Source organism: Ornithorhynchus anatinus, chromosome 2, assembly GCF_004115215.2.
Source record: "Ornithorhynchus anatinus isolate Pmale09 chromosome 2, mOrnAna1.pri.v4, whole genome shotgun sequence".
NCBI classification, from domain to species: Eukaryota; Metazoa; Chordata; class Mammalia; order Monotremata; family Ornithorhynchidae; genus Ornithorhynchus; species Ornithorhynchus anatinus.
The window spans coordinates 87,437,589-87,452,213 of NC_041729.1; the positions used below are offsets into that span (position 1 = coordinate 87,437,589).

The 14,625-nt window shown below is 42.9% G+C and overlaps 1 protein-coding gene across 5 annotated transcripts in view; it reads right to left on the minus strand.

Annotated features, from left to right (window-relative positions):
- ARFGEF3 (ARFGEF family member 3) overlaps window positions 1-14,625 on the minus strand; it is a 136,357-nt gene that overhangs the window by 96,238 nt on the left and 25,494 nt on the right. For all 5 annotated transcript variants that reach the window (XM_029057920.2, XM_029057919.2, XM_029057918.2 and 2 more), the window contains exons 3-5: window positions 12,069-12,150; window positions 8,249-8,380; window positions 2,544-2,612 (exon numbers count right to left, since the gene is read on the minus strand). In XM_029057920.2, the coding sequence (XP_028913753.1) occupies window positions 2,544-2,612; window positions 8,249-8,380; window positions 12,069-12,150 (283 nt within the window). The remainder of the gene's footprint in view (window positions 1-2,543; window positions 2,613-8,248; window positions 8,381-12,068; window positions 12,151-14,625) is intronic.

Sequence of the window (14,625 nt, forward strand, 5' to 3'; positions counted from 1 at the left end):
AATGCTAAGGCTCAGGACTTCTGGGAAAATGAGAGCACTAGAGAGAGAGGCTAAGAAGAGTGTTTGTGGGTAGGCACGATGAAGGAAAAACAAATTAAGAAGATATAAGGGGATTCAAATAAAAAGTGCAGAAGGAGAAATGGCCAAGAAGAGGACGTGAGATAAGTATTTCTAGAATCCCTAATATCAATTTTAGGTGACTTCTATGTAAAAGAAAGATGGGAAGCCAACAGCACCAGTTAGGCATTAGAAGTAGTGGGTTCCAGTCCAAGGGAAGCAGCATGGCTTAGGGGAAAGAGCATGGGCCTGGGAGTCAGAGGACCTGGGTTTTAAGCCTGACTCTATCATGTGTCTGCTGTGTGACCTTGGGCAAGTCACTTCACTTCTTTGTGCCTCATTTACCTTATCTATAAAATGGGGATTTAAATCCTATTCCCTTCTATTTAGACTGTTAGGCTTATGTGAGCCAGCCTGATTATCTTGTAGCTACCCTAGCACTTAGCACACAGCAAGTGCTTAACATGTACCCTTAAAAAAAAAGTTTTTACTATGCAATCCCTCGCCCTACTTTCTAGCTTCTCGGAACTGCCACCTAAGGCAGCTGTTAACCCTGACAAATTTCTCTGGACACCACCCTTTGCAAATTAATCCCCAGAAACTGAAGATTAGAAAAGGCAAACTGTTTGATGGCTAAAGCTTTAGCAGTGCCCCGTGTTCACTAAGACCTACCTCTCCAACCCCTGCTCCCTGGGAAAAAATGCCCAGTCTTTGCGCTGTGGAGGTTCTCCAACCCTAACTCCAAGAGGAACCACTTGAATAAAAGGAGCTTAAGATTCATTTGAGGGCCAACCACCAGACACGTGTCTGGTTTGCACTCTGATTACAGTGTCCTGGGTGGATTGGGAAAACAGTCTCAGTTTTCATGACAAAGAAAATTTGTTTAGCTTAACAAATCAGTCTCCATTCCTGAAAAACCAGTTTAAAAGATTTATTGTTCCATGGGCAGTAGCTCTATGGCACAGTGACAAAAATAAAAGACAATGCTAATATTTTACAAACGTGAATTAGAGTCTGCCATCTCCCCAGGTAATTAAACTATATCCTTAAAAATCTGGCCTTTATACATTTGTCATCGAGGAGTATGGAGCCAGAGGAATAAGAATAAATCCTGGGAGCCTACCATTAATTAACTGAGATAAGGTATACGAAATATCATAAAATAGGGCCTCTCCGTGTGCTTTGAACATTTCAGGTACATGATTGCAATTAAGGTTAAAAATGTCCCAAGCAGGTGATGCAAACATAGTAAGGAATGGTTCTATTCCTAGATATTTGTAAAGAAACCTTTTCACCAAAGTATTTCCAGTGGGATGAATGATTTATGTTAGACTGACATGTAAGCTAGTATCACCATCCTCCTCCTCAACTGATCCACACTTTGCCCCAGTGTGCAGGGCATTCTATTTAAATGTACTACCAGAACAGCGAGGAATTTTAGCACAAAACCTTTCAACACCTGCACTTAGAGTCCCAGTGGTGTTACACACCAATGTTATCAGATCTCTCTTCCTCAAAAACAGATTTACTTAAATATCAGAACAATCAAACATGACATCAGTTCTTCCCATCTGGACGTATTTCCCTCTAGAAGATCTGTAGCTCGCATAAACCACTGTGCTTCCTGGCAACTAACCGGAAAAATAGTCTCAGTTAAACTGAATGGCCAACTTGGAGCTACAGTGCTACCAAGAGCCAGAGGAATAAGAATAAATCCTGGGAGCCTACCATTAACTAATGGTATTTATTGAATGTTTGTGTGAAGAGCACTGTACTAAGTGCTTGTGAGTGACCTTCGTGATGACCTGTTCTTGGAAGCTTCACTGATTTGTCTAGGTCCCTTCTGCTGCAATGAGTTGCTCAAAAAAAGGAGATGCATTATTGTAAAATGCCCAGTTGACTGTTTTGGGTTTTTTTAATATATTTGTTAAGCGCTTACTATGTGCCAGATACTAAGCTCTGGGGTAGATACAAGATAATCAGGTTGGACACAATGGTCCCTAACAGAGCTCAGTCTTAATCTCCATTTTACTGATGAGGTAACTGAGGCACTCAAAAGTTAAGTGACATGCTCAAGGTCACATAGCAGATAAATGGCAGAATCACATTAGAACCCCCAAGGTCACACTGCTTTTCCAAAGGTTCAAAGTAGGAGCAGGGCAAAATCCAATTCCCCCTTTTTCAGGGCAGGCAAAAGGTGCTGGGAAATGCATTTTCAGCTGGCTTTGTTCAGTGGGGCGTTTCACTAGAGTGTTTTCCTCAGAAGTAACTATGGTCAGCTTTGTTTGGAGTCTTACCCACTTGAAATGAACAGCAGAATAAAAAGAGTTACTGGAGAAAGAAAGCCCCAGGAGGGTTCTAGGGTCTCCTTCCAGGGCAATCTGGGTCTGTTAATCATGGCTGCCGTTAACAGTAAAGAGGAGCTCAGAGCAAGCGACACAAGCACAGGCAGCAACCAAGGGTGAGCTGGGATGGGGGACTCTCACCTCAGAGATCTTCAACACTGCACTTCCATTCAGGTCAAACGTGGAGGAGTAAGTTATGCAGAGTAAAACCTTCAACAAAGATAAAAAAAGGATGGAGAATACAAGGGGAAGGGGAGGGGAGGAGGCAGGAAACAGGAGAAAGAGGAAAAAAAAATCACAAAAAGTCTTTAGTTTCATACACATTGGAAAATTCTCTCTAGTAACATTTATTTTCCCTAAAATATTTACTCTTATTCCAGACATTTCTCCCTAATTATTGGCCATTTGATTTGCCTGTCAATACAAATGACTCCTAAAACATAGCCTGTTTGAGTGGTATATCAAATAACCCTGCAACTCACTAAAGCTTAGCAAGGAAATAATCACTTGTGCGACCCAATTGAGAAGGAACAGAGAGAGTCCTTCAAAGCCCCTGCTTGAGAATTTTAGCACAATTTTCTTTTTTTGCTTAATGAGGTAGCTCATATGCACTGCAAAGGGCAGTAGGACCTCATCAGAATTGAGTCATGCCCTGTCTGAATATACACCACAGCTCTAGGGGATAGTTCAATCTGTTAAAAACTAATATTCTCATTGATTAATCACCAAGCCTGTAGCCAAGCACCTCTGAACTAATCAACTTGATTAAACTGATTTTTAAACTTCATTACTGCTAAAAAAAATCCTTAATTTTGGATAGCTCACAGGCTATACTTCACAGCCATTTTATCAACTAAAAATGAATGCCACCCTCGCAACATTTATTTCTGGACATGTGGCTTTCTGCTGTCCTGAGGAGAATATCCAGTGCCATGTGACCCAAGCAGGTCACTTAACTTCTCTGCGCCTCAGTTACCTCATCTGTAAATTGGGGATTAAGACTGTTAGCCCCACATGGGACAACCTGATAACTTTGTATCTATCCCAGGGCTTAGAACAGTGCTTGGCACATAGTAAGCACTTAACAAGTGCCATTATTATTATTATTATGTAGCAGGCAGAGCAGCTTGTGTGACATTACACTGCACCACCAGTCAGTCGAATTTACTGAGTGCTTACTGTGTGCAGAGCCCTGTACTAAGCACTTGGGAGAGTAAAATATAACAGACACATGCCCTTCCCACAAGGAGCTTACAGTCTGTATTCATTCATTCAATCCTATTTATTGAGCACTTACTATGTGCAGAGCACTCTACCTAGCTCTTGGAATGTACAATTCGGCAACAGATAGACAATACCTGCCCAACAACAGGCTCACAGTCTAGCCTGCACATAAAACAACGATTTCAGAGTCTGCCAGCCATGCTCCGCCAGCCCCACGGGGAGCCTTCTCTAAGAATCCCCACTGGCAGTCCCATGGCCGTGGCAGCTGCCCCTTGCCAGCAGTCTACACAGGACCCTTACTCCAGTCCTGGGCAGCATCAGACCTGTGGCTACACCTGAGAAGGATGAGATAGATTTAAGGCCTAGGAAAATGTGCTGAGCTGCAGGTTCTCTCCCCCAAGTAGGGAACCGGGGATGCCTCTCCAATTTCCATCAGAAAAATGCAGCTCAGCCTTGGCTCCCAAGTTTCCAATTGTTTTCCTTTAACATAACCAGGTCTTCTCGGCCCCCGTCAGGCCAACGTCAAGCGAGTGTCCAGTGCTCTGCAGTAGCCAGAAAACTGTTCCCACACTGGGGAGGCTGCGGCAGGTTGCAGGGAAGGACTGAGAGAAACTGTGAGATGTATGAGGATTCCTTACTCTAAGAACTGGGCTTAGCCACTTTGTTCTACAATGTTGTTGTTGCTTATTTTGTAGTTTATTGTTATTTTTCAATTTAATCAATCAGTTGCATTTATTGAGCACTTACTGTGTGCCTCTGCACTGTACTAGAGAAGCAACGTGGCTTAGTGGAAAGAGCCGAGCTTGGGAGTCGGAGGACGTGGGTTCTAATCCCGGCTCCGCATTTGTCTGCTGTGTGACCTTAGGCAAGTCACTTAACTTCTCTGTGCCTCAGTTAACTCATCTGCAAAATGGGGATTAAAAATGTGAGCCCCACATGGGACAACCTAATTACCTTGTACCTATCCCACCGCTTAGAACAGTGCTTGGCACATAGTAAGGGCTTAACAAATACCATAATTATTATTATTATTACTAAGCTCTTGGGAGAGTATAATATAACAGAGTTAGTAAACATGTTCCCTGTCCACAGTGAGTTTACAGTCTAGAGGGTGAGACAGACATTAGTATAAATAAATAATTTACAGATATGTTCCTAAATGCTGTGGAGCCAAAGGTAGGGTGAATACCAAATGCCCAAAGGGAACAGATCCAAGTGCATGTGGGGCACGGACCATGTTTACCTTATATTCACCCCAGCAGCACTTACCACAGCACTTTGCACATAGTAAGCACTTACTAATTAGTACGTACGGTTTCAACTACAAGTACTGTTCCAATTTGCTAGTATTGCTCCAACTACATCAGGAGCCCTTCTACACCAGTTTTTGAAGATGCTTATTTACTTTAAGTATTTATTAGTTTAAATGAGGTCAGAGAATAGTAGCTTGAATTGGCAGAGTTTTTATTTTCCAGACTGCTTTTGCATCAGTTATCACATCTGCCTTCTTCAGGATAAGAAGAGACGCAGTACTTGAAACTGAAGCACAGAGGTGTTAGTGACTTGCCTAAAGTCATTCAGCACTTCAATGGCAAAGCCAGAACTAGAACTCAGGTCTTCTGACATGAGAACTGTATTCCTTCCACTAGATCTCACTCCCTCCAAAAGTAGTTTAGAAAATATTGAAAATGGCTTCTTTGCCAATAGGTTACCCAAACAGGTAAAACTACTTTATGGCAACAGAGTAGGAAAGTGATTATCTCTCTTCCTGTACTAGAAAAGGATGCTACATATGGCTCCTTTCGATTACCATAGAGGAAAATCAAACAGCTCATTATGGTGGAAGTGGGGTTCCGAAGAAGGGACTGAAAAGGTGAAGTGACTGACAAAAGCATAGACAGTACCCACACAATCACATCCCCTTTTTCCTGACTCTTGCCTTCTATTTATCACTTATCCTTTAGCATCACTGCACTGAACTCCTGCTTTCAATAGAGAATGAAATGACTTTTATTCCATAAACAAACTTTACATATTTTCTGCCTTAAACGAGAAGCTTCCAGAATGATGTGGCACAAAGAAACTTTCAAAAATTTAAATAGGACTTTTTGATCTGACCTCCCCATTTTGATAATGCAGCCTAGGAAAAGAGGGGCTAAGATGTAGAAGCCATTCCATTAGAGGTAATTGCCTATGCTTTAAGCCAGTTACCATAAGGTATACTTTGTGCATTTGGGTATTATTTTTTTCTTAGGGCAGTTGTTAAGTATTTACTATGTACCAGGTACTGTACTAAATGCTGGGGAGATACAAGCTCATCAGGTTAGACACAGTCCATGTCCCACATGGGGCTCATAGTCTCAATCCCCAGTTAACAGGTGAGGTAACTGAGGCACAGAGAAGTGACTTGCTCAAGGTCACATAGCAGACGAGTTGTGGAGCCAGGATTTGAACCCGGTCCTTCTGACTCCCAGGCCTCTGCCCTATCCGTTATGCCATACTGCTTCTCTTTACAGATGAGGAAACTGTGGCAGAAAAAGATTAAGTGAACTGCCCAAGGTCACAGAGGAGCCAGAATTAGAACCCAGGTCTCCTGACCCCCAGATCTCTACATTTTTGTTTGTTCCCCTATTTTAATTTAGATCTAGAAATTTTCCTGTAGAATTTCCACCCCACAGGAAAATTTCCTGACAAGAAGCTAGGCTCCCAAGAAAAAGCCCTGGAAATTAACTTTCAATTTAAGAAAAAACAATAAAAGTAGTTCTGGGTCTCCTGTCACTACTCTGAACTCCTGTAGAAGCAGCACAGAAGGAGGTCTGACAATTTTTCATGGACCTCATTCAACGGGAGAAAAACTCAAGAGAAATAAGTAGGCCTTATTTCTTGGTTTACATGAGGTACTTAACAGTAAAAGGTCATTAAGTTTCACTTAAATGGGAAGTTCCTTGGGCTATACACAGACAAGTGCTGCCACATATGATCAATTGAGTGTGTCCCTAGAGCTTCCAGTGTAACGGTTAACCAGTGGCAGGTTTAATCGCAGGGAACAGGTAGAGAACACCATAAATTAAGCCTTTTCCCTCTCCTTCTGTGTCTATGGCAACACCGTAGATATTTGTCCTTTCCATGCTCAATTTTGCTAGTCCCTCGGGTCGGTGAAAATTGTATACGGCTGAAGTTTTTCCAGTAGAAAGAATGGTGGGGTCATTGAGGGTTAAACAAGTGTAACTTATAATGAAGCTACACTAAGCAAATGCTAGGCACAGCTTTAGCTTCATTATTTAATTCAAAAGAGAATTATTTAATTCATAAATACTAGAAAAGGTCATAACTAAGAAAGCCAAGAAAAAATGTAAATTAATTCTTCTTCTCTTTCCCTGTTTCTTTTTTCCCATTTCAACTACTGCCTGGATGGCAGTAGGGTAGGTCTAACAAGGTCCTTGCTGCTTCCCATAATCCAGTCTGTGGGATCTCAAATACACTCCCCACACCCTCCTTTCAGGATCTCTTTTCATTCATTCATTCATTCATTCAATCATAATTATTAAGAGCTTACTGTGTGCAGAGAATCATGTTAAGCACTTAGGAGAGTACATACAATAAACAGACACATTCCCTGCCCACAATTTCTAGACTGTAAACTCGCTACAGGCCGTTAATTCCATTGTATTATACTCTCCCAAGCACTTAGTACAGTGCTCTGCACATAGTAAGTGCTCAATAAATACCATGGGTTGATTGATTGATCCCTGACACTCACAAAGTCATATCTCTGGGCACTTCCCAGAACTGCCAGGCTCGTGTCTGCTTTCAAATTGAGACAGTATCGACCAACCACTACTGTGTGCCAGAGCACTCAGTGGATACCACGATTTAGAGACCAGACAGATTTGGTCTCCAGCATACTGAGACACGAGTAATCATTTTCATAATTATGGTGCTTATCAATTACTTAGTATGTGCTAAACTCTGGGATAGAGATACGTAGCATGGATTTCAAGGGAAGGGAAAGAGAGGGATGTGGAGGTGGGATGGTACGAAAGTAGCATTGCAGGGGCAAGAAGTAAGCCAATTTCTCCCCCATTCCCTGAGGGTCTCGAGGAATAGCAAAGGATGAGACCCTGCCCCTTCCTTTCCCCTGCATTGGCCTCTAGAATGTAAGCCCGTCATGGGCAGGGATTGTCTCTCTTTTTTGCTGTATTGTACTTTTCAAGGGCAAAGTACAGTGCTCTGCATACAATAAGAGCTCAATAGATATGATTAAATTAATGAACGGGAGAGAGGCGGGGAGATGTGTTCGGGGAGAGCCAGGATTCATTTAGTGTCTTAGACACAGTCTCCAAAAACAGTGATGAAACTCATGTCCTCTCTTATCAGGTCATATCTCTTTATTAATGTATTGAATTTGCATCCTCATATATAGTTGTAGGTTGCACTAAAATGTACCAGATAATCATGAAAAGTTGAAAAAATCCTACTTGTTTTGGGTTACCCTTGGCAACATAAGCACAACTGAACAGCTCCACTGGAGGGCAATTTTCAAGATTACCCAAGTCTAATGCGTTGAGCTCAGAATTGTCTCTGTCATGATGACGCAGACCTGAAACCTATGTCACACTAACCTTCATCACTTCCACCTGCAGGTCCTCGTTGAGGGAAGGAGTCACTTTGACTGCATTCAGGATCTGATTAAGCAGCTGCTTCTCATCCGAGTCTGTTTCCATGGATACAAATCTCTCATCAGAGAGAAGCTTCTGTAAAGAGGCACAAGGTAGCAATCTCGGTTGTAACTTATTAAGCATCTGACGATTATTTTTACTGTCCAAGGTACTATTTTTATTGTCCTAGGTATGTAGCTGCCCTCTTTTCCTGGAGATCATTATAGAAGATCCCAAATGATGATGCCGTGATAGAAATCTACCATAAATAGGTATCAAGTCTTCTTTCCAAATCATTTCTCTGGTTTTAATTCTTCAGTGGGCAAAGAAGGCTAAAGAACTTTTTCAGAAATAAAATCCTAACGTGTTTAGTACGTGTATAGGACTGCAAGGAGGAGGGTGAAAAGATCCGCATCAGAACACACCCCTCAGGATATTTATTTCCCCATCATATCGTACTCCCCCTCAAACATAACCACTTTCCACTGGGTCAGGAGGCAAGTTTTAGTGTCAAAATAATACTTTGAATTTGCATATCATTTTTATGTTTACAAACCACCTTCACATCAGTGATCTCATTTTGTCTTCATAACATTGCTTAGGAGGCAGGAATTATTTCACAAATGAGGACGCTGAGATACAGAGAAGGAAGGCTTCTAAGCTGAAGTCATTTAGCACCCAGATCTCCTGACTCCCAGATCTGAGCCCCTGGGCCTCCTGAAATCAGAACCTAGGATCTTACTGTCACAATTCCTAGTCCCTGGTTTGAGCTACTCTTACCTTGGCAGTGGTCTCTCATAATAGTAATAATAATGGTATTTGTTAAGCGCTTACTTTGTGCCAAGCACTGTTCTATGCGCTGGAGTAAATATAGGGTAATCAGGTGGTCCCACATGGGTCTCACACTTTTAATCTCTATTTTACAGATGAGGTAACTGAGGCACAGAGAAGTTAAGTGACTTGCCTGCAGTCACACAGCAGACAAGTGGCAGATCCGGGATTAGAATCCACGTCCTCTGACTTCCAAGTCCGTGCTCTTTCCATTAAGCCATGCTGTTTCTCTTGTAATAGTGATGGTATTTGTTAAGCGCTTACTATGTGCCAAGCACTGTTCTAAGTGCTGGGGGTAGACACAAGGTTATCAGGTTGCCTCACGTGGAACTCACAGTCTTAATCCCCATTTTACAGATGAGGTAACTGAGGCACAGAGAAGTTAAGTGACTTGCCCAAAGTCACACAGATGACAAGTGGAGGAGCGGCGATTTGTGATTTGGGTCCCAATCACCTAGAAGGGAAAGTTAGTACTAAGGAGCATTCACGCCCTTGTTTCCAGATGGAGCTACACAGGAATCAAGAAACCCTAGAAACATGCCAGGATAGAGTGGTTGAAAATGAGTGAAGAGAGGAGACAAACTCCACACCTGTCCAGGAAGTTGTGATGTTACCATTAGTTCCCTTTATCCTGTCAAACTTACCTTCTGAAGACAACCGTGCTTATGTGAAAACCCAACTGTAATGTCTTATGTAAGGGAAGCTACTTGTACATAAAAAATGAGTGGGCCTGGGTTTAAAATCTCCAAGTAACCTTTCTTTAGACAGAAAGGGTTTTATGACAAACCTTACCCACTTTATATACTGAACATGTTTTACTGAATAAATAGGCAAGAAAGGAAGCAGTGTGGCTTAGGGGATAGAGCATGGGCTTGGGAATCAGAAGGACCTGGGATAATAATGATGGTTTTTAATTTAATTTAATGTTGGTATTTGTTAAGTGCTTACCATGTGCCGAGCACTGTTCTAAGTGCTGGGGTAGATACGAGGTCATCAGGTTGTCCCACATGGGGCTCACAGTCTTCATCCCCATTTTCCAGATGGGGTAACTGAGGTACAGAGAAGTGAAGTGACTTGCCCAAGGTCACACAGCTGACAAGTGGCAGAGCCGGGATTAGAACCCGTGACCTCTGACTCCCAAGCCCGTGCTCTTTCCATTAAGCCACACTGCTTTTCATAAGCAGTTTTTGTTAAGCGCTTACTATGTGCCAAGCACTGTTATAAGCGCTGGCACTGTTCTAAGCATTGATCCAATCCTGGCACCACCACCTGTCTGTTGTGTGACCCTCAGCAAGTCACTTCACTTCTCTGTGCCTCAGTTACCTCATCTGTAAAATGGGGATTAAGACTGTGAGCCCTATGAGGGCACGGACTGTGTTCAACCTGATTATGTTATATTCAATAGTATTTATTGAGCACTTACTATGTGCAGAGCATTGTACTAAGCGCTTGGAATGTACGAATCAGTAACAGATAGAGACAGTCCCTGCCCTTTGACGGGCTTACAGTCTAATCTTATATGTACCCCAGTGATTGGTACAGTGCTTGACACATAGTAAGTGCTTAATAGATTTTAACAGATACCATTAAAAAAAGATGTCACTCTGGAAATGCATCAACTCTTCCAGGGCAAAAGTGTTCATATCTTTGAAAGAGAAAATACAACCATTGGCCTTAGATATTGTAGGCATTACCCTGCTTGAACACCCTTAAAGTAATAATTTTCTAAGTAAAATTTCTTCAACCTGCAAACAAGTACCAAGTACCACGTATCTATAACTGTGTTCGTACCTTAGCATCAGGCTCAAATCAGGTTGTAAATTGCCAATCTTTTTGCGAGCCCAAGAAAATAGGAGTTAGGAAACCCTGGTTTAGAAATGGAATGCTGGAGAAGTTCATGTACCTTTAAAGACTGAGTATAGCTGAAGGTCAGGAAGATAGTGTTAGGTGGGAAAAAGTTCTGATTGGAAAAGGTACTGTGCTGGAGCCCTGAGAGGCCCAACCCAAAGAGCTAGGTTGGACCAGTCGAAAGCCAAATTCGGTTGAGTTCGGCTAGCCTCAGACAGTCGTCTCTTCATCCTGCTGCCATTTCACTACTTTGACACCCACCTAAGCACTTGGGCACTGCCCCTGTAGCACTTATGTACGTATCTCTAAACTCTGTTACTTCCTCCTACCTGTTCTTTACTGCCTGTCTCTCCAGTTAGATGAAAACTCTTTGAGGACAGGGATCATGCTTTCTAACTCGTGTGTACTCTCCAGAGCACTTAGCAGAATGTTCTACATAAAATAATAATATAATGATATAGTAATGATTGATTATTACTATAATAATCAATTAATAGTCAATAATTGATTGAGTTATGGGTTACTGTCTGTCCACTGTGGAACTAAGTAGTCTGGAGAGGAAGAATGAAGGGCTAAATGCACACATGTCTTCTTTGGTAGAGTTTAACCTTTCACTGATCTAAGCTTTTACCTCCCACGGGGCTGGACTCAGAAATTAATATAATTAAAACCGAGACAGAGACAGAAATCTGTATTTACCGGCTGTTCCTACCATTTCCCCAATTGAGCACTACCAGAACTAGAAGGAGAACTACACTGGATTATACTCATACACATTCATGGCACCCAGAAGCCACTGAAGAGCTCCTTTAATACTAAAGTGTTTAATACTGAAGGGATCATTTAAATATTAGCCCCAACAGAAAAGGCAGTCTTGTTTTATTTCTTTTTTAATAAAGGATCTTGAGTATATCATCTGGATTCAGACTACCCAAATCTGACCCATTCAGGGCTCTAAACTGTGCTCTTTTCAAGATGAAACATTTCATTATTGATGTCTGTAGTAATCATATCCTATTACCCGCATTAACTAGGTTTTGGCCGGATCTGAAATGTCAAAAGGAATTGGTAAATGTGTACTAAGACATTTGTTTGGAAGCCGTACCTGCATCCCTGCTAGAGCATGCTGGGCCAATTTCACATTCTTGGATTCCAAAGCAAGCTGAAGAGGAAGAAGGCACTTCTCCCTGCCACACACACAAACAAGGAAAAATGTCAACTCAGAAAAACTGGCAGTCAGATGCTATTTGTCTTCCAGATCTGCCTCCCTCCAAAAATCAAAGGATGGGTATTAAAAATGAACTACTTTTAATAGCAAACAACAAAAGCAAGGCAACACTTTGCAAAGATAGTCACTGACCTGCTCCTAGCCTTCTGTTTATCAGTTAGACCTCAGGAGAAGCAAATGCAAAGCATCACATTTATTTTTTTCTTTGGGCTTAGTAAGGACACAAGACTTGAAAATTTTGAGACGGTTGGACTCTTCAAGCATTAGGATAACCAACTTGCCTCCTCCCTGTTGTAGCTTAAATTCAAATTTGAACAGAGACAGAATAGTAGCCCCACGATAGTATTTCTTAAGTGCTTAATGTGTGCAGAACACTGAACACAATGTCGGGAAAGAACACACAAGTGGAAATTAGATATGGTTCCTGGGGCTAACAGTCTAAAAATAATAGGGGGAGAGAAGACAAGTGAGAGATACACACAGAGAGATCAATTCATTCAATAGTATTTATTGAGCACTTACTATGTGCAGACCACTGTACTAAGCGCTTGGAATGTACAATTCGGCAACAGATAGAGACAATCCTGCCCAATGATGGGCTCACAGTCTAATCGGGGGAGACAGACAGCAGAGCAAAACAGAACAAAACAAAAACAAGATAACATTATCACAATAAATAGAATCAAGGGGATGTACACCTCATTAACAAAATAAATAGGGTAATAAATAATATATACAAATGAGCATAGTGCTGAGGGGAGGGGAAAAGGGAAGGGGGAGGAGCAGAAGATGGGGTGGGGAGGGGAGGGAGAACAGAGGGAAAGGGGGCTCAGCTGAGGGGAGGGGAAGGGGTAAGGGGGAAGAGGGAGGAGCAGAGGGTGGAGGGGGAGCAAAGGGAAAAGGGGGACTCAGTCTGGGAAGGCCTCTTGGAGGAGGTGAGCTCTCAGCACTGGGGGGGATTCGAGGCGAGCAGCTTGTCCCACATGGGGCTCACAGTCTTAATCCCCATTTTACACATAAGGTAACTGAGGCATAGAGAAGTTAGGTGCCTTGCCCAAAGTCACACAGCTGACAAGCAGCGGAGCCGGGATTAGAATTTATGACCTCTGACTCCCAAGCCCGGGATCTTTCCACTGAGCCACGCTGCTTCTCGATGAAAGAGAGATGAAAAAAACAAACGCTGAGACAATATGAAGACAAAAACCAAAGCTCGGTATGGTACTGTGGCTAGGGAAGCAGATTTCAGGCTCCTCATAGTCCAGGATCCCCATGGCCAGAGTGAGTGGCCCAGCAGCAACCGTCTCAGTCTCGCGGAGGTTTTGTGGAGGCGGTGCCAGGCTGTGGCTGCTTTTCTCTATCCTGTCGAAGTGAGGCAGGGCGCAGTGGGATGAAGCAGCATGGCTTAGTGGAAAGAGCATGGGCCTTGGAGTCAGAGGACGTGGGTTCTAATTCTGACTCTGCCAACTGCTTGCTGTGTGACCTGGTGCAAATCATTTAACTTCTCTGTGCCCCAGTTCTGTCCTTCCTCCTATTTAGACTGTGAGCCCCAAGTGGGCCAGGGACTGTGTCCAACCTAAATAACTTGTATCTATCCCTCTGCTTAGAATAGTTTTTGACACATAGTAAGAGTTTAACAAATACCATAAAAAAAGGGTTTCTCAGGGACGTGGAGGAGAGCCAGTGTGATGGGCCACGTGGAGTTCTGGTTCAGGAAGACACCGAAGGTCCTGAGAGCTGTGATGGGGGTGGCAGGTAATAATAATAATAATCATTTTAGTATTTATTAAGCACTTACTCTGTGCCAGGCACTATACTAAGTGCTGGAGTGAATCCAAACAACTCGAGCTAGACACTGTCCCTGACTCACATGGACACTGTCCCTGACTCACACTCACAGTCTTAATCACAGAGAAGCTCGCAGAGAAGCAGCGTGGCTCAGTGGAAAGAGCCCAGGCTTGGGAGTCAGAGGTCATGGGTTCGAATCCCGGCTCCGCCGCTTGTCAGCTGTGTGACTTTGGGCAAGTCAATTTAGCTTCTCTGTGCCTCAGTTACCTCATCTGTAAAATGGGGATCAAGACTGTGAGCCTCATGTGGGACAACCTGATTAGCCTGTATCTACCCCAGCGCTTAGAACAGTGCTCTGCACATAGTAAGCGCTTAACAAATACCAACATTATTATTAATCCCTGTTTCATAGATAACTGAGGCACAGGGAAGTTAATTGACTTGCCCAAAGTCACACACCAGACAAGTGGTGGGGCCGGAATTATAATCGAGATCCTTCTGACTCCCAGGCCTGTGCTCTATCCACTAGACCATGCTGCTTCTCAGTACCCAAAGGAGCCCTGCGACCGTCTGGTGGAGAGGTCCGGGATGCGATCAGCAGCAGCTAAAATTCATGCGGGCGGCCTGCCGTTCACAGGGCAAGGTGAGA